This window comes from Trachurus japonicus, chromosome 7, assembly GCF_045865225.1.
Source record: "Trachurus japonicus isolate A0001 chromosome 7, Traja_1.0".
Lineage (NCBI taxonomy): Eukaryota > Metazoa > Chordata > Actinopteri > Carangiformes > Carangidae > Trachurus > Trachurus japonicus.
The window spans coordinates 3,852,668-3,872,604 of record NC_140913.1 but is presented as its reverse complement, the minus strand read 5'-3'; the positions used below and the strand labels follow the sequence as shown (position 1 = coordinate 3,872,604).

Below are 19,937 nucleotides of genomic sequence, written 5' to 3'. Positions count from 1 at the left end.
TTTCATAATGTTCCGTCATTGGGCCCTAATTTCTTGGCGCAACTCAGGGTGGCGCAGCGAGGCGAGCCCTGACGCAGCTGGCGAAGTGGTATTATCGTCCAGTGCAACAAGGTGCGCAGCGGATTTGGTAAATTGGCAGACTGCTGTGCGCTGAGATGGGAGTGGTCGCGCAGCAGGGGGAGGTGTCGACAGATTCGCCGTGGCGCAGTGACAATTTGTTGCAGATAGACCGCGCGGAGAGTGCGCTGAAAGCTCGCCAGCTCCAACCTGGTCTAATGTCAGCACAAGGCGAAGCGCAGCCAGCGCAGTGGCAATTTGACTGCCCAGCGCGCAGTGCAGACACCTCACCAAGACCCCACAGGCAGATTTTCACACTTCCAGGCACATTTAAATGCAATTAATAATAATAATAATAATAATCATCATCACAATAACCCCTATTTATTATATCTGAATCAGCACATACACCTATATCTATATAGATTGTCCCGTCACACTGATGGCAGATCAAAGGCTTGCGTAATGGAAACTCAGCCTGACTGAATTAACACAGATGAAACCAGGGAGGGACTGAGACAGCCGTGGATGTCCCAAGAGCAGGTGTTGACACTACACACTGTGCCGTTGCAGATTATCAGCTATTTATTTATTTATTTACTTATTGATTTATTAGGGGCCAGCGCCGCATCGTCACGCGACCATAACAAATAAAACTGAAAACAAATAAACTATCATCTCTCACAGCAAACCACAATCAGCCTGGCATCATAGTGAGCAGATATTCTGAATCTCCCCTCTCAGGTAAATTCTAAAGAAAAAAGAAAAAGAGAGACGCTCCGCGATGCCTCCGTTACGCACAGCTGTTTGTTTATGTTGTGATCTGTGCACACGTGTTTAAATATAGGTTAGATAGATAGATAGATAGACCTGGATAACATCATAACCTCCCTCCCAGACTACTTTTGCATCATCAGCCCGTGAGGTCTGTTCACGCGACCGGACACTGCCAGCTTGGACCGGACCAGAACATCAGTTTCCTCCCGTCTCACTTGCTCTGACAGATTGAGAGCTGTTGCCCAGTAAAAAAAGACAAAAAACAAAACACACACACACCTTTTCCATTAATAAAGACACTCATATTTAGTAACCTATATTTAAACACGTGTGCACAGATCACAACATCAACAAACAGCTGTGCGTAACGGAGGCATCGCGGAGCGTCTCTCTTTTTCTTTTTTCTTTAGAATTTACCTGAGATGGAGATGTTAAAGTGAAATTCCGGCGTAAGTGTAAACCATGGTCAAACACACCGTAACACCGAGTTAGACCCCCCCTCGAGAGATCAATTTGCCCGACCGCTACATTCACGAGATCCACCAACTTCAGCAAATACCGCAATATCGCCACACACGGCGCTCTCCGGATCCACTGCCTGACCGCAACCAAAACGCCACCATTTGCCCAAAATAATGCTCAGAACTGCACCAAATGTCATCAATAGTACACACAGGGTCCCAGCACGTAGTACGAGTTGTCAAACATCTGCTAGCTTTGCCTGTTTTCTTTAGCAAGGAGATGCAACTCAACTCACCTACTTCTCCTCCGGGAGCTGCTCGTTGGTGAGGAAGCCCTGACGAGTCGATCACCGAGTGCACCGGAGTTCCGCAGCTCAATCAACAATTACCTCATGGAAATACAATCAGAGTTTTTTTTTTTATATCTTGCATATCACTTTATAACTATTATTATCGAGTGCTGGCCACGATATAGGCGCAAATGAGCATTTTTAAGAGCTGCGGAACTCCGGTGCACTCGGTGATCGACTCGTCAGGGCTTCCTCACCAACGAGCAGCTCCCGGAGGAGAAGTAGGTGAGTTGAGTTGCATCTCCTTGCTAAAGAAAACAGGCAAAGCTAGCAGATGTTTGACAACTCGTACTACGTGCTGGGACCCTGTGTGTACTATTGATGACATTTGGTGCAGTTCTGAGCATTATTTTGGGCAAATGGTGGCGTTTTGGTTGCGGTCAGACAGTGGATCCGGACAGCGCCGTGTGTGGCGATATTGCGGTATTTGCTGAAGTTGGTGGATCTCGTGAATGTAGCGGTCGGGCAAATTGATCTCTCGAGGGGGGGTCTAACTCGGTGTTACGGTGTGTTTGACCATGGTTTACACTTACGCCGGAATTTCACTTTAATATCTGCTCACTATGATGCCAGGCTGATTGTGGTTTGCTGTGAGAGATGAGAGTTTATTTGTTTTCAGTTTTATTTGTTATGGTCGCGTGACGATGCGGCTCAATAAATCAATAAGTAAATACATAAATATAGCAGATAATCGTGTAGTGTCAACACAGCAGTAATCCATCCTCATCTTTCATCTGTGCAGCCTTTGATCTGTCATCAGTGTGACGGGACAGTCGATATAGATGTGCTGAATGTCTATGCTGTAATCTGTAGGTGCTGATTCAAATCTTCTCTTCCACGGTGAAATCAAACGTCCGCCTTGCGCGCGCGGCGGATTTAGAGGCGAGGAGAGGAGCTCATTTGATTGGTGAAGATCTAACTCGGCTGTGTCAAACCCACTCCACGCCTTCTCTCCTCCCTCTATGCCATTTGCGCCGGTGGGATTCGCTGCGTTTCGAAGGAAAATTGCAATCTGCTCCTGACCACTCCCCGTTGGCGAAGCGAAGGCGAGGCGCAGGCCTGATCCGCTGCACCTGCACCTAGTTCACGAAATTAGAGCCCATTATCTCATAGCGTGGTGAATGTGCAGCTCACAACTTGTCCACAAAAGCGTTTTGGAGTTTTGGGATTTTGTATTTGATGAGTTTGATGAGGGAAACCAAGAAATTCCTTTAGCCTCCGTAGCATAGCTCTGAGCAGCCTGCTGCTCCACTCCGCCGTTCTAAAAATAGCTTACACCGACAATTAAAGGTAACGAACCTACTGCTATGACTATAGCGATTATGGCAATGGGCCAATTTGCCTAAATGTTGAACTATCCCTTTAATCGTTATGCCAAGATAGGTTACAGAATCTTCCACAGGAATGTTAGAAATGGAGGATACATTACAAGTTTTGAGAGCTAACAGTTCACACTTACTGATGTTTAAGCAGAGGCATTAGAAAAAGACTTAATTATGTCAACGGCTACTGAAACCTGAGAAGCATCCTTTAAAAATACAGTGGTTTTCATCAGCCAGCTGACTATATGATTTCTTTTTCAGCTATAGTAATACCTTTCAGGTCGCTGAGTTTAATAAAATCTGAATGTAGTTGAGTGCGGATTAGGAACAAGTACAGTGAGACCGGGCAGCCTTGTCTGGCGCCGCACTAAATAAATAAAAATTAAATCTGGGAGATGTGCCTGCATGTAGTTTAATTGAACAGTTTGCATACATGGTCTTGATGGCTGCACAAAAGTAAGGACCAAAACCAAATTTTTTTAATGCTTGAAACATAAAATCATAATATCAAAAGCTTTCCTAAAATCTAAAAACATAATTAAGCTGTTATCATTGCAAAGATCAGCATAATCAATAAGGTCTAGTACAAGCCTTATGTTATTAGCTATATGCCTATGTCTCATGAAACCACTTTGTGTTTCATCTATAATGTGATCTAAAACAGAGACTCAGACTCAGACTTTCTTTATTTGTCATTGCACATAAAAACACCAAAGTGATTTAACGGCAACGAAATGTCGTTGCTACGGGTCTCCGGACAACACAGAAATAAATAAACAGTAATAGATCTATGAAAATACAAAAATAAATAAAATCTATATAATTTGTGCAAAAGAGCTGAATAATAATAAAATAATAATAATAATAGTATCAGTGTGAATTAAAAGTGTAATTAAAAACATCGTAGCAGCAGGGAGGAGATTATTGCACACATCAATAAAAAAAAATATTGCACTGAAATGGGTGTTATTTTTTTGCACTGAGCAGGCTGATGGCTAGGGGGAGGTAGCTGTTGCTGAAACTGGCTGTTCTGCAGCGGATGCTGCGGGTGTGGGGTGACCAGCTGAGGTTGTTGGTGATGTGTACCCCCAGGAACTTGGTGTTTTGCACGACTTCCACGGCTGAATCATTTTTGAGGAGGGGTGTGTGGCTGGGTCTGGATCTCCTGAAGTCCACGATGATCTCCTTTGTCTTATCAACATTCAGGACCAGGTTGTTCACCTTGCACCAGTCCACCAGATGTTGCACCTCCTTCCTGTAAGCCAGTTGGTTGTTGTCCTGAATGAGGCCCACAACTGCTGTGGTACCTGGGCTTGGACGACAGCCTGGGTCAGAGAGGTGTTAAAGATGTCTGTGAGCACGTGGGCCAGCTGGTCTGCACATTCCTTGATCAGCCGTCCTGGGTTGTCAGGGCCTGCAGCTTTCCGTGCATTGACCTTCCTCAGTCCGCACAGCAGTGGTTTGGTTTAGAGCCTGAGTGTCTGTTCATCAGGGTGGGGGGTGGCTTTCCTCGCAGGGTTGTTGTTCCAAAGAAGTTATTGAGCTCATAGAGGAAGCTGACACTCTTAATGCCCTGCCACAGTCGTCTGGTGTTGCTGGGGTCCTGAAAGAAGCCTTGGATCCTCTGACTGTGGGCTCGCTTTGCTACTCTGATGGGACGGTTCAGGTTGGCCCTCGTTGATCTAAGTGCCGTCGCATCACCAGATTTGAACGCTGCATTGCGCTCCCTCAGTCTCACATGCATGTCCTTAGTCATTCTAATAGCAAATATTCGAGCTAAAATGTTGTAGTCATGGTTAAGAAGGCAGATCAGTCTCCAATATCAATCAAAAGAAGGATCTATTTTAGGTTTTGGAATTAGGGTTAAGAGTCCTTAACCATATACTATCTATGAAGAGAACGGCCACAAAAACATCACTTCCGGTAAGAGCCGTGGGAGGGGGAAAGAGGGGGTGCTTTTTTCTTTCCTTTTTTAAAATAAACTTTATTTACACAAAATAGTGTACAAGGCAACTGTCAATAGGCTACAAACAAGGAATGCTCGAGGTAATGCATAATAGTGCAGTCATCAAGGAGAGCGACAGAGAAAAAAAAAACACAGATCACGAGTCAAATTCATGACACAAGGCTAATGTTTTTAAAGCTTTGGAATTTTTGCAATAGGCCTAATTACGTAAGTGTGTCTAGATATGATTTACAGTAGCCTAAGAGATGAAGACAAAAAAGTTGGGTGGGTCTTTGTTTTGTAAATTTGCTGTGTGTAGGGGAGCGCCGGGTCGATCGATACACTTTTCAGTTAAACGTCTTTTTCAAGGATGACGTTATGTACACAAACATTTTTATGTGATCAACAACTCACATGTGTATTCTCTTAGTATAGTTACAAGTGTAATTTAACACATATGTGCGCGCTGTTTTCTAACTTTGAACGTAAGTTGACATTTGTCTCAAATATGCGGGTCGTTTGAAACACATAGGAGGGACGGTTGAAACAGCATATTTTAACCTCTTAATGCACGCCTCTATTTTTATGTTTTTTGCCGTAAGGCCATGCCCAAGTTGTGAGCAGCACAGATCCCATATAGTTTGAGATTCAGAGATGTGCCTGGTATCATTGGAAAGGTAACACTCTCAGGATTATTGTTAAAGTGTTTTTGTGATTCTGTGACTTACTGACAGTCGTGGCGTTCCACGTGACGTCACCTGCAAACCACCTAAAAGTTTGTTCATGGTTTAGGTGTCAATAAATTATTATCTTGATTGTCTGGTTGCATATTTGTCGACATTTCTAGTGAACACTATCTGATCTGAGAAATATTGTAGTTTTGTATTGAAAATAATTCTGCTTGTTAGATTTGTATTCCTAAAAAATGATTTGAAAATGAAGAATATTTTATCTGTTAGCTAACTTACCGTATTATCTCACCGGCTGCAGTAGCCTACTTTTTTTAAATTTTTATTGAAAAAGTACAAAAATAAACAACACTGGCATTTTTCATAGTGCATATACCATAAGTGTCAAGGGAATGCCAGATGAACATCATTCAACATTAGTGCAAGTTAAGTCACAATAGGAACATACACATAGTGCTTCAATAGAATACATTTAGAGCAGTTGAAATAAAAGTAAAATTAAAATAAACATCTCAAAATAAATAGTCAAAAATAAATTAAATATAAAATAGAATAAACATTGATTTCATAAGGGGGATTCAAATCAATTTTAGTTATTCATTTCAGTGGGAAAATTCTTCATTTAGTTTCTGTTCACCGGCTGCAGTACGCGACCTGAGGACCTGAGGAGGCGTTTCCTGTTGAACCGGAAGTACTCATTCTTCGTGTCTTTTTAAAGTACAGAACGTGCCTGTCTCGTTACTAACCCTCAAACTTCATAGATGTGGTGAGTAAGGTTCATTTTAAACTCGGTACGTCGGGTTTTGTGTGAAACCGACGGCGCAGCACCGTTTGTAAAACAACCTGCGCTGTCATTGACACAAACAGTCGGTTCGGACTCTAACTCCAGGCTCGAGGAGTATCTGCGCTCACTAGCTAAGCTAGCCGGTTGGCTGAAGCTACCGGCAGCTGCTTGTTGTTGAATGGGCTCGGGCAGGTGTCACAGGAAGGTCAGGTTATCCACGGTTAGCTCGGCGCTGCGGAAACGACGGGAGCTGTCCTGTGTGTGTTAGTTAGTGAGTTAGTTAGTGAGTGAGTTAGTTACTAGTGTGTTGGTTAGCTGTTAGCTGTTAGCTGTTAGCTGCCGGTCAGGCCTGCTGCCACTGGCTCAGGCAGCTCGGTCCATTTTCAGGCTGGACAGCTCTGTCCATCAGTGGAGGAAGTGATTGTCAAAACCCCACTGGAAATAAACAGTAGAGGCGTTGACAATTTGATTCCCAGAAAATAGACTATGTTCAGTTTGTGTTGACAACTGACATGATGTTTAAACTCTGAGGTCATTTTGTGATGTTGTTTAGCTGTTTATAAGGACTAGTGTTTCTATTATTATTTTAGACAACAGATCGTCCTCAGATCTCTGCCACCAACACAACCTGAGCACTGAGACTGTGATGACTAGCTCCACTACCTCCTGAACTTAAGGCTGCTCCTTTGTTTCCTGTCTTACATTATTGGACAAACTGATGAATCCAGGTGTGTCTGACCATTGTGGCTACTCGGACACACCTGGATTAATCAGTTTGTCCAATAATGTCAGACAGGAAATAAAGGAGCGGCATTAAGTTTAGGAAGTAGTGGAGCTGTGCATAAAACCCAATGGAAAGTGGAGTTAGTGGCCCTCATTTATCAAACTTGCGTACACCAAAAAAATGGGTGTACATCAAATTCACCGCAAGGATCAGCATTTATCAATCTGAGCGTGAGCGTACGGTACGCACAAATCTCACGCCAGCTCTGACCAGGTGTACGCACATTTGGAACCAGCGTAGAACATGCAGGAAGGAGTGCTGCTGTGTCAGAACGATTATTAAACCATAGTCTAATAACGCAGCGATGTGGACCACATGTTGTTGTTGTTTATACAAAGATAAAAAAGTAGCCAAAAAGAAAAAGAAACGATAAAACTAAGTCCGTGTTGAAAATTTAACTCGACTTTTATTTTGAGCAACTGAGATGAATTTAAAACCGCGATGTGACAGATGCTCATTAATCAGCTGTGTAAACAGAAACAGTCAATGACAGACAGACCTGTTATTGTTAGATCACACACACAAACTTCCAACATCTCCTGCACCAGAGCATGACCGGACGGCTCCTCAGTCTCTCTCTGCCGGACACCGGAGCCCCGGTTGGGGGGTATGGGGGGGGGGGGCTCCGCTACCTGTCCAGGTGCAGCTGATCTCGGAGGAGTGTTTTTTTTTTTTTTTTTTCCCCCGCCACCAGGACCTGTCAGCGGGACATCGGGCCGGTGTTTCACATCCCTCCATCAGCTGAACCATATCACCGGTGCTGATGGTCATAAAGTAGCGTTCGCAGCAGTAATATGCCTATGATTTCTCCTCAGTCACTTGTGTTTAGTAAACTGCAGGAGCATTTCATGAGATCGCTGGTTTTCCTGACGTGGTCGGTGACACGTGCGTCTGCAGCCTCCATCCACCGGGATGACGCTTATCAATCACAACAACTATCATTCTATCAATGTCCAGATTGTTGCCACCCTCTCCCTGTTCAACACGGTAACGCCAGTAAAGTCTCTTCTTGGCCGTCTTCCGTGTCTCCATGTCGTAAAAGGGGCAGGGCGACGCCTCTAAAGCAGGAATATATCGGGGCGTGACATTTAAATTACGATCGTTTTCAGCCTCTGGACTTATCAACACCACGCCGGTTCTACGCCGAAATCAGCAGCGTACACACTTTTAGTAAATCACACGTGACACTTGGCGTACACTGATATTTACACCAGAATCTACACCAGATCCTGCGCAAGTTTGATAAATGAGGGCCAGTATCTCTTGATGGTCAATTGTTTTTTTGGCATCATGTTAGGATATCATGAAAATAACATGTTATCTTTAAAACTATCTCAGTACATGATTTTTTTTTTTTTATAATTGGCTCTAACTTATTAAAACTCCTTCAGAGTGACTCCTCGTCTGACTCCATTGGCTGGATGAACAGAGAGCAATGGCCGGTCCAGAGCTCTTATTGGACTCCAGCATTCGGCTGTGGGTGGTCCTGCCCATCGTCTTCATCACTTTCTTTGTGGGCATCATCCGTCACTACGTCACCCAGCTGCTCCACAGCGACAAAAAGGTGGACCTGGAGCAGGTCTCTGACAGGTGAGCCACAGTCTGACCTGAGTCTAAAAGGAATCTGAACTTTAACCTGCGGCATATTGTGTTTTTTTTTGTGGAAACATCCTGTAGTTGTGTTTTCTGTTTCTTGTTTGTGTGTCTCTGATCTGTCCTTGTGCTGATTGGACTGTGTTCAGCCAGGTGCTCCTGCGCAGCCGCATCCTCAGAGAGAATGGAAAGTACATTCCCCGACAGGTAAGTACACACACACACACACACACCACTGTGACTGGGAACATGATTGAATTTATATTATTTATTCATTCGGATTAGTCAGAGCTCTGGTGATGCTTCAGATATCAAAATTAAATCTGATTGTTGGAGCGACAGATCCAAGATCCCAGTTGTTCAAAGAAATGTTGGATTGGATCAGTCTGATCCAGATCCAAACTCTTCAAGATTACCAAATCTGGATAATGAGTGCTCTAAATGGGACTGTGTATCACACTGATAGGTAGGTAAACAAACAGGTAGAACTGTGGTAACTGTGGAAGTGTGGTTTTTGTTTCTTCCATGTATTTTAAACAGCCAGACCTTATCTAACCCACAACAAATGAATAAAAAAACAAAAAAATGTTTTACAGTGCATTAGTCAAATACATTGTGAATATTTTTTTCCAAGTGTTTCAAATTTGAACTTAAAAATTCACAATACAAATTTAAATTTTCATTTAATTATCCAGTAGTTTATGGGGAAAAGTTGTTTTTTCCTGAAATAATTAAAAGTTAACTTGATTTACTTTTGTTACTAAAATTAAAAAATCAGGTGCAAAAATATAAATGTATATGCTACATTATAAATTGCTTATTTGACCAGTGTGAATTAAATTTTGTTCCTCAAATCCGCCCTGAATCCACCAAACTGCTGGGATCAGAATGTTTTTTGGATCAAAGTTATCCAGATCCTACTAAAACACAAACTGAGGGTTTGATCCAGATTAAAACCAAAATTGGATTACGTGATCCAATCCGATCTCAGAATCCGTTTTTAGTTTTGAGCAACCCATTTTTAAGATTTGATCCAATCCGTTATCCAAAATCCGATTAGATTACCATTTGAACAACTGGGCCCTGAAGATTAATTGCAACGTTACAGGGATTCATGAAGCTAGTCAGATGTAGGAGTTGCTTCTAGTTGAACGATCACACAGGGTTTGACAGCTTTTCTGTTCTGGTCTCTGTTGTCAAGAGAAGGACATTCCATCACATAAACACACGTCCCTTTTCCTTGTATAGCAAGCAAACACACTTCCAACAGATGCATATCACAGTAAACACTGTCAGAGAACATGTGAAACTTCCCATCAGAGACGGAGTAGCTGAAGGTTTGTGTTGTGCGTCTGTGTGCTGTTTCAGTCTTTCGCCATGAGGAAACATTATTTCAACAATGCGGAGACCGGCTTCTTCAAGAAGGTCAAGAGGAAGGTCGTCCCCAAGAACCCCATGACAGGTGTGTGTGTGTGTGTGTGGCAGAGGGAAGGGGGGGTGGGATCATGTACCCAGCTCTTAGACAATTTTCCCTTTGTCTCTCAGACACCAGCATGTTGACAGACATGATGAAGGGAAACCTGACCAACGTCCTGCCCATGATTGTGATCGGTGGATGGATTAACTGGGCTTTCTCTGGATTCGTCATAAGTGAGTTCTGCAGCCGCCTTCACTGTCCCACTGGTTGTTTTATTGTTTTACCATTTAGAATCAATACCAGGGCCAAGTGACGTATCAGATGCTAATCCAAGTTTTACTGTTGAGACGCGTCTCCTCCCACAAGTTTAACTGACATCAAATCAGTCACGGAGCCTCCAGGAAACAGAGGGAACGCTGCTCCTCTGTACTGAATGGTGCATGACATTGTAGGTCTATAAGGAAATAACATTCCCAGCTTTTAATAAAGGGATGTTTCAACATTTTGGCAAATTCACCCATTGCGATAATCCCTAGTCATAGTAGTAGGTTTGTTACCTTTAATTGTCGGGCTACGAGCTGCTCAGCTAACGCTATGGAGGCATATGGTATTTCCAGCTTTCCCCCATCAAGTGCTTCAACTACACAATCCAACAACACCAAAACACTCTGGTGGACAAGTTGTGGCCTGCACATTCACCACGCTATGAGATAATAACACAACGTTACCAGACAGAGTTGTTTTGGAGGTAAATGCGTAGCCGGAACTACATCCCAGACACGGCTGCTCAGCAGAATGACTTCAAAAGCAAAAGTAGTTCTGGGTATTTGCTTCGTCTGTCGTAACGTTACATAATTATACGTTATTATCTCATAGTGTGCTGAATGTGCAGGTCACAACTTGTCCACAAGAGCGTTTTTGAGGTTGTTGGATTGTGTATTTGATGAGTTTGATGAAGGCAAGGGCACCTCCGTAGCGTTAGCTGAGCAGCTTGCCCCGCCGATCTCAAAACAGCTTCCACCGACAATTAAAGGTAATGAACCTACTGCTAAAATGATAGGGATTATTGCAATAGGAGAATTAGCCAAAATGATGAAATATCCCTTGAACTCCTCCACAGACTGGAGATGTGTATCTCTGAAGGTCTAGTTTTGGCTTGAATGACTCTGCTGGTGATGGATAATTGTTGTTATTGTTGTTGTGATGCAGCCAAGGTGCCGTTCCCTCTGACCCTGAGGTTCAAGCCCATGTTGCAGCGAGGGATCGACCTGCTGTCGCTGGACGCCTCCTGGTGAGAGCCCAACACACTGTCAAGTCAATATAATATTGTGAAACTATCTCAGTACATCATGTCCTCATAGTAATGTTTTTTTTTTGTAATTAAAATTAAAGTACAAGTTTAATTTTTTATTATTCTAACTTATTGTCATTCAGTTTGTTTATTTGATATGGAGAAAAGAAACGTAACAAATGCAGAATCGGTTAAGTAAGACACTGAGATGATCATTAGAACGTTAAAAATAATATTTTTATAGGGTTTTATAACATCAATACGTCTTCCGTCAGAATTAAAGATCTCACAGACACGATGACCTTTAAAGGGATAGTTCAAATTTTGGCAAATTGGCCCATTGCCATAATCCCTATAGTCATAGCAGTAGGTTCGTTACCTTTGTTTGTCAGTGTAAGCTGTTTTTAGAACGGCGGAGCAGAGCGGTGAGCTGCTCAGAGCTACGCTACGGAGGCTCATGGGATTTCTTGGTTTCCCTTATCAAACTCATCAAATACACAATCCAACAACTCCACAACGCTCTGGTGGACAAGTTGTGAGCTGCACATTCACCACGCTATGAGATAATAACACAACGTTACCACACAGAGTTGTTGTTTTTTTTGTTTTTTTTTTAAGTATATTTTTTGGCTTTTTGCCTTTATTTGATAGTACCCAGTAGAGATAGACAGGAAACGGGGAGGCAGAGAGAGGGGGAATGACATGCAGGAAAGGTCTGCCCGACGCGGGATTCGCACCGGGGCCACCTGCGGCGAGGACTGTAGCCTCTACATGGGGCGGCCGCTCTACCCACTGAGCCACGCACCGCCCCACGGAGTTGTTTTAGAGGTAAATTCATGCAAAACCGCTGATTTAGGGACAGTTTTTCAGCAAGCAGTCTCTGTATTTACCTCTAAAACAACTCTGTCTCATAACGTTGTCACAACTTGTCCACCAGAGCGTTGTGGAGTTGTTGGATTGTGTATTTGATGAGTTTGATGAGGGAAACCAAGAAATTCCATTAGTCTCTGTAGCGTAGCTCTGAGCAGCTCGCGGCTCTGCTCCGCCGTTCTGAAAATATCTTACATCGATAATTAAAGGTAACAAACCTACTGCTATGACTATAGCGATTATGGCAATGGGCCAATTTGCCAAAATGTTGAACTATCCCTTTAAGAAGCTGGAACAGATCATAGTTAGATAAGTAGTGGTATAAGTCTAAAAATTAAACATTAAGTCTGTATTTCCTGTTTTACACCTGTTTATTGGACATGGACACTTCCTGTTGTTGACCCGTGTCTCCTGGTTGTGCAGGGTGAGCTCTGCGTCCTGGTACTTCCTCAATGTGTTTGGCCTGAGGAGCATGTACAGCCTCATCCTGGGACAGGACAACGGTGAGTGTCTGTATCCCACCGATGCTTTAATGATGCAGTGGAAACAGTGGACCTGAACGCATCAGTGTGATCTTCATTTGCGTGAATGAGAACGGCAGACCAGTGTCTAACTGCATTTCACCTGTGCGGTCTACAGTGACCACCAGGTGGAGGCAGAGCCATGTGAAAGAATAGAAATGATATGATTGTCAAACAGTAGTTTGCACCTAGAAAAGACTTTATGAGTGTTCAGAGTGTCATCAAACATAAAACTGGGAAATATTTGGCGATTAATGACAGAATGAAATCCTTTTTCTCTTTAATTTGAGGCCTGCACTGCAGCCAGAGTCCAAGGCAGAGATGTAACAGGCATCAGTCTTAAAGATGGTCCATCAAAATCGTCCAAACAGAAGGCAGAAAGGAGTGTAAACATTTCACCTAACCTCCAGATTTCTAAAACATTTAGTGATTTAAAGCAGTGACACACATGATGACACACTTAGACACCATGAAACCACCCTGTTTTTAGTTCACACAGAGAAGAACAAGAACTCTGAGGGTGTTTATGTCTTCAGATCTTCTGGTCCTGCTGAAGCTCCTGTCCAACTCAACAGATGGACAAAATGTTCTCCTGAGGACTGAGACCAGTGTTTGTTCAGAAAGGTTTAGGCCCTGTCCCATTTCCCCCCCACTTCCACTCGATTTTGACCCTAGCACTCTGTTTTGTGCGTTCTCGTGTAGGAGTAGCGTGTCCCAATTCTTTTAAAACTTCCCCTTAAATCAGAGGGAGGTCGGAGGCAGACTTCCAGCGTAGTGCAAGATGAAATCTCTCCTCGATACTTTGTGAACTGGTTCCGTTATTGCGGGTGACACCAGCTTTTGCGGCGCATTATCGCCACTATAGACGTCGGAACTAGGGGTGCGTCGGAACCCCCCCCTCGCACGCTCCATCAGCCTGCCTACCCACACTTGAATTTAAACTCAATTTGTCTGACTTGCATTTATCTCATATAATGCATAGAGGTGATATGCAGCCTGCTGGCTCCATGCAGCAGCCAGACATCTGGCATAGTGCAGTCAGGCTGCATCACAGCTCAGTATCAACCAGGTCCCTGTCTGAAGCAGAGGATGAGGTCGGCTTCACTCCCGTCAGTCTTCACACACAGTCCACAAAGTTGAAAGAGTTTCTGATCATATCCCCGTCAGTTTGTTCCAGGCCACGGAGTTCTTTTTATTTTTTGGACCTGGCTTGTATTTAGGGCCGACCTTTATTTGTTTGTGTTAAAGCAGAAGTAAGTGGTCCGGTCGTTTTCGCTAATGCTGCGTTCCAGGTAGGCTTTTGAAATCGTAAATTACAGCTTCAAGTCACAACTTACGACTTTGTAGCGTTTCAGGCAACCCACTCGTGTTTTTCCGACCTGTTTTACCGGTGAAAGTCACTATAACGGCCACTCGTAACTTCTGACCCGTGAACTCGTACCAGATCGAACTGGTACCACTTCACGGTCGGAAAAATACGAGTTTCCTTGAACGCACCATAACAGTCCTCGTCCCTACGTCGCCACATTCACGGCGTCCCTTGGCTGCACACACAGCCCTGCATGCCGTTCTCTCTCCTCATTGGATAAAAACTGTAGGATACGATAAATGTTTTCTCCTGGGCTCAGAGCAGAGCAGAGTGACTGACAGACCCGTGTTTCAGTCCAAACACTCTATGTAAGTGATTGCTGTCGGAAAATATAACTATTTAAGACTTATATTAACACAAATATATCACTTACTTCTGCTTTAACAATTGAATACCGGCTAGCCTTTAAGCCAGAATATATCATTAACATGTCTAGTCTGGCAACGAGCGGTAGACCTCGGCTCAATCCAGGGGGCGGGATGAAGGCTGTCTTTCAAACTGCCTCTGCACCAATAGGGTAGCGCTACGACCAATCAGAGCAAAGAGCAGGATGACGTTAAATATATTTGCTGCTGCTAGGGGGCAGCTAGATTTCTAGGCTAAATACCGGCTATTATTTGAGGAAATGCGGTATGCCATTATAAAATAACTTCAAATCAAATCTTTAATCATTGATAAGTGTGCGTCTCTCCCCCGACCCTCCCAACAAATATCCCGCCCCCTCCGTCGTCGTAGGAAACCACGTCGGCTACGCTAAGTGGTGTTCCATTGCGTAGTGTACGGTCTCTACTTCTGCCACTTCTCACTTCATCGTCAAGGGGAATCTCCATTTGGAGGCCACTTGAAACGGAGCGCTAGTGTTAAGGGAAGAGAAATGGGATTGGGCCTTAGTGAACCCGACTGGAATCAGTCTGATTAGTCAGAAGGACAGATGATGTGTCTGTGTGTGAGTGGAACGGAGCAGCTGGTGTTTCTGCTCTCAGTGGAAGTTGACTGATGGAGCTTTGTGTGTTTGACTCGTAGCTGCTGACCAGTCACGGCTCATGCAGGACCAGATGACAGGCGCTGCTATGGCGATGCCCCCGGACCCCAACAAGGCTTTTAAGGTGAGATACCAACAAAGAGGATGACACTCAGTCAGAGTCAATTCTTCTTCTCTGACTCATTAATGTCTGTTTTGTATTTGTTTGAACTGAATCTTTAATCACATGACTTGTTGATATCATTTATATTTATAACGGGTCTTTTTATAGACAGCAGGGCTGGGCCATAAATCGATTTGACCGATTAATTCGATTGTGTAGTTCAGGTCGATTTGTTTGAATGAAAAGCGAGTTTCTTTTTAAAGGAATATTTCAACATTTTGGCAAATTGGCCTATTGCCATAATCCCTATAGTTTTAGGAGTATGTTCATTACCTTTAATTGTTGGTGCATGTTGTTTTTAGATTGGCGGGGCAGAGACGTGAGCTCTGCACAGTGAGAGGTATTTTCGCCTTTCCCTCATCGAACGCATCAAATACACAATCCAACTCCAAAACGCTCTGGTGGACAAGTTGTGAGCTGCACATTCACCAGGCTATGAGATAATAACACAACGTTATGAGATGGAGTTGTTGTAGAGGTAAATACGTAACCGGAACTACATTCCAGACACGGCTGATGGGCGGAGTGACTTCAAAAGCGAACGTAGTTCCAAGTCTTTGCTTCATGTGTCGTGATGTTACATAATTATACGTTATTATTTCATAGCGTGGTGAATGTGCAGGTCACAACTTGTCCATGAGAGTGTTTTGGAGTTGTTTGATGAGAGAAACGTAGAAATACCATGAGCTTCCACCCTCCGTTGTGTTAGCTGAGCAGCTCACGTCTCAAAATCGATCGATCTCAAAACAGCTTGCACCGACAATTAAAGGTAACAAACCCACTCCTTTTCCTGTTTATTGTCTCTGATTGCGTGCCCAGAGGGGAAAATCAAAACAAAATACAGTTAAAACTTGTTTTGAACAATTTCTTTGTCATCTGCGGATTTATTTGAAGTAGTGGGGGGGTCGATTGAAATTGTGAATTGGATTTTTTTTTCCCGGCCGTATCACCCAGCCCTAATAGACAGGTAGACAATACTGTAAGTAGGGCTGCCACGATTAGTCGACTAGTCACGACTACGTCGACTATTAAAATCGTCGACAACTAATTTAATAGTCGATGCGTCGTTTCTTTTCTTTTTTTTAAACTTTGTTTTTCTCGCAAAACTGCTGGGGCACCTTCCACACACGCACCCACCGCTGCAGCCGCGCATCACACATACACATGCACTCACTCACTCAAGGTGAGTTTACAGGTGGTCTCTCTCTTTTCTCTACCTGTCTTGTCCCTCATCAAGCGGCACCGGTGAAACCCCCCGCCCGCCCCCCCCGCCGCCGCCGCCGCCACCGCTCCTCTCCCTCTCCCTCTCTCTCTCTCTCCCTCTCCCTCTCTCTCTCTCTCTCTCTCTCTCTCTCTCTCTCTCTCTCTCTCTCTCTCTCTCTCTCTCTCTCTCTCTCCCTCTCCCTCTCTCTCTCTCTCTCTCTCTCTCTCTCTCTCTCTCTCTCTCTCTCTCTCTCTCTCTCTCTCTCTGTCATTTGAAATGAGAAGTGATACTAGCAGCGGTACCGCCGCTCCATCGTTTTAAATCACTGACTGAAAAACAGCCGTTCGTCATTTAAAAATAAAATCGCGGACTTTGAGACTCTTGGAGAATACTAGAACGTTACCGCGTCTGGTCACAGCGTCCTGGTCACGTAATGAGCGCTCATCTTAACGAGGAAGTCTTCTCTACCGGCGTAAAACTACATCAATATTTTCCGGTAGCTTCTCATCACAGTCCACACCTTGCAGAGTTTGAGCTGCACCTCAGTTTCACTTGTTTTCATTTGACAGTTTCACACAGAACTTTCTGGTGGAGTCTTTCTATGTTTCTCCTTCTGTGACAGTAAAAAGGGAACATTTACATTTTTTCAGACAAGACAATTGTCTTATAAACTATTTGATTTTTTTTTAACAGAACGACTCCTATTATTTACAATGAGCACAAGTTATATTTGATTGATAGGCCTACCAAAACTTTATTATTGTGAACAATTCCTTAGTTTCAGGTGTCCACCTCATTTTATTTAAATGTAGCTATGTTTAATGCCAGAGACAAATGAAGGAAAGGTTAAGTGCCTTAACCTTATTTTACTCAGCTGTTTGCACTTTATGCTACAGTTAAAGCTGCATATTTCATTAAAAGTTTAATGAACTATCATCTTAATTGTCTTTATTTTTAGTTAGCATATACCTTAAACACTTCAAGCTGAAAGCTAATGATGGTATATAAGAGCAGCTGCATGCTGGTGCGATAAGCTGTATGTTTTACATTCAATTTACGTATGATCCGATTAGTCGACTAATCGAAAAAAATAGTCGGTGACTAGTCGACTATCAAAATAATCGTTTGTGGCAGCCCTAACTGTAAGGGAACAGAAACTCCTGCTGCAGGATGTTTCTGAACCCTCCGCCTGTCCTGGGATCAGACAGGATCAGACAGGGACTCATGTGGGACGCTGCTGTCTGCTGGTTTCAGAGCGAGTGGGAGGCGCTGGAGATCGTGGAACACAAGTGGGCCCTGGAGAACGTGGAGGAGGAGCTGATGTCCAGAGACCTCAACTTCGGAACCCTCTTCAGCCAGGACATCAAGTCCACCATGTTCTAGGTCTGCCAGGACACCGTGAGCTCTGCAGGGTCCCACACAGGAGAGCAGGGGGAGGGGCGTGGAGGTCCTGGAGGTTCTGGAACACAGTTCACACAAAACCTAGAGCTAAAGAGATGACCCAGATCCCTCCTCACTACCTCAGGCTCCTGAGCCACTCGAGCCTTTTTGTGAACCCGTAGACTAAGTGTGTAAAAGTTTAGCGCAGCACAGTGCCTTCACAGCTTTACACCGTACACACAGTTAGTGATCCACACACACAAACCCAACAGAGCAACACTTGAACTACTCGGAGATCACACACACACAGATTGTTTTGTTAAAACTGTGAGTGAAGATGTGAAACGATGATTAATTGTCTGAAATTTCTACTCAGGATTCTAAATCATTACACGTTTGATGTTTTATGAAACATTTGGACAAAAAAACAGAACACCAGACCTTCTCAGACAACAGCTAGGTCACCGGCTCAGCCGTCATCATCAGGTCTTGATATATATTTAAAAACCACTTTGTGTACGCAGAGTTAAATCTTGAATTAAATGAATGACATTTTCCATTCAGATAATCATGCAGTGTTTGTGTGTTCAGTGTTCCAGAACAAAGATTTTCTCAGCAGGAGTTTGAAACCCTCCCCGCTCTGCAGACAAGTGTTTAGACCAGATCCTAAAAGATCCAGAGGAGAGAAACAGCACATCCTGATCCTTCTGTTGAGCAGGAATCAGAGGAGGCGTTCAAAGACGACTGGGATGTTTTGGTTCAGAGGAGCTTTAACGACAGCGGGCGTCCCCGTTTTCACCCCGCACGACATTTTGCACATACTTTTCTACTGTGTTTGGCCGTCCAGCTGACGCCCCATCTCCACGGTAACTTGAAGTGAGTGTAACAAGTTCAATAAAGGTGCCATAGCAACTAACTGGATTTCCGTTTTGTTTCGTGCAGCTCTTCGTCGTCACCTTCCTAAGTTTTTCCATAAAGCAGGTGAGCAGCTCCAGGATCAGGTGGTTGTGTTTCAGAGGTGATGGGCACAAACATGTACCAACATGTCCCTGTGTGCACAAGGTGGAGGAGAACAGATCTCAGGCTGTTCACTCAGATTACATATTTAGTCCTTCGTTTGTAATTGACTCAACCAATCAAATATGAGCTCATCCTGCTGTTCGATTAGAAACAGAGTCCTATATTTAACTGTTCACCCTGCGCCGCTGTTGTAAAACTGCAAAATCACAGTATTTAAGGTGAGACAATTTGAGATTTTGGGCTATTTTTCTTCCTTACAGTGGTGGACAGTAACGCAGTAAATTTACTTGAGTACTGTACTTAAGTATATATCCAGAGAATTTGTACTTTACTTGAGTATTAGATTTCTTTGGTACTTTTACTCTTACTTGAATACATTTCCGAGACAAATATTTTTACTTTTACTAGAGTTAATTTCTAGGAAGGCTGAAAAGTACTGGTTACTTTCAGATCTGCTCTTTTTATTTTCTAAAATCCTATTGGACACAAGCTGTGTTTGTCTGTGAAGGAAACCCTAACCCCTAAAAGCAGCACATCAGTGCAGCTGAGCAGCAAAGAGTTCATTCTCACTAACAAGAGTTAAAAGCTCCTTAAAGTCATTTACAAACTATTAGAGTCATTCATTGATGTGGAGAATAAGACATTTACTCTGACTTTTACTTAAAGTACATTTAAAAGCATGTACTTTTGGACACTTAAGTACCTTTAAAAGCAAGTACTTTTTTACTCTTACTGGAGTAACATGTCGACTGAGCTACTTTTACTTGTAACAGAGTAAATTTTGACCAGTAGTATTTGTACTCTTACTCAAGTACTGGGGTCGAGTACTCTGTCCATCTCTGCTTCCTTAACATGTATTCTTTCAGAAAAGTCGAAGGAAATAGTAGAAAATCCACATGAAGGTAGTTATTTTACTTCATTTTGTCTCTTTTGTTGGTAGATTTCTCCTAAATTCAAA

The 19,937-nt window shown here is 43.4% G+C and overlaps 1 protein-coding gene across 1 annotated transcript; it reads left to right on the top strand.

The window, feature by feature from the left end:
• Positions 1 to 6,275: 6,275 nt before the first annotated feature.
• LOC146984027 (ER membrane protein complex subunit 3) lies at positions 6,276 to 18,412 on the top strand. The gene is made up of 9 exons (XM_085780875.1): positions 6,276 to 6,367; positions 8,561 to 8,759; positions 8,912 to 8,969; positions 10,131 to 10,224; positions 10,308 to 10,412; positions 11,389 to 11,470; positions 12,764 to 12,843; positions 15,254 to 15,336; positions 17,834 to 18,412. Exons 2-9 carry the CDS (start codon positions 8,605 to 8,607, stop codon positions 17,960 to 17,962), a joined length of 786 nt encoding a protein of 261 aa, XP_085637001.1. The 5' UTR covers positions 6,276 to 6,367; positions 8,561 to 8,604; the 3' UTR covers positions 17,963 to 18,412.
• The last annotated feature ends 1,525 nt before the right edge of the window (positions 18,413 to 19,937 follow it).

Bases quoted from the DNA above. Each gene is read 5' to 3' on its own strand.
- LOC146984027 (XM_085780875.1), top strand. From the start codon at position 8,605: ATGGCCGGTCCAGAGCTCTTATTGGACTCCAGCATTCGGCTGTGGGTG. The intron at 8,760-8,911 runs GTGAGCCACAGT...GACTGTGTTCAG, and splicing joins CTGGAGCAGGTCTCTGACAG to CCAGGTGCTCCTGCGCAGCC. The intron at 11,471-12,763 runs GTGAGAGCCCAA...CTGGTTGTGCAG, and splicing joins CTGTCGCTGGACGCCTCCTG to GGTGAGCTCTGCGTCCTGGT.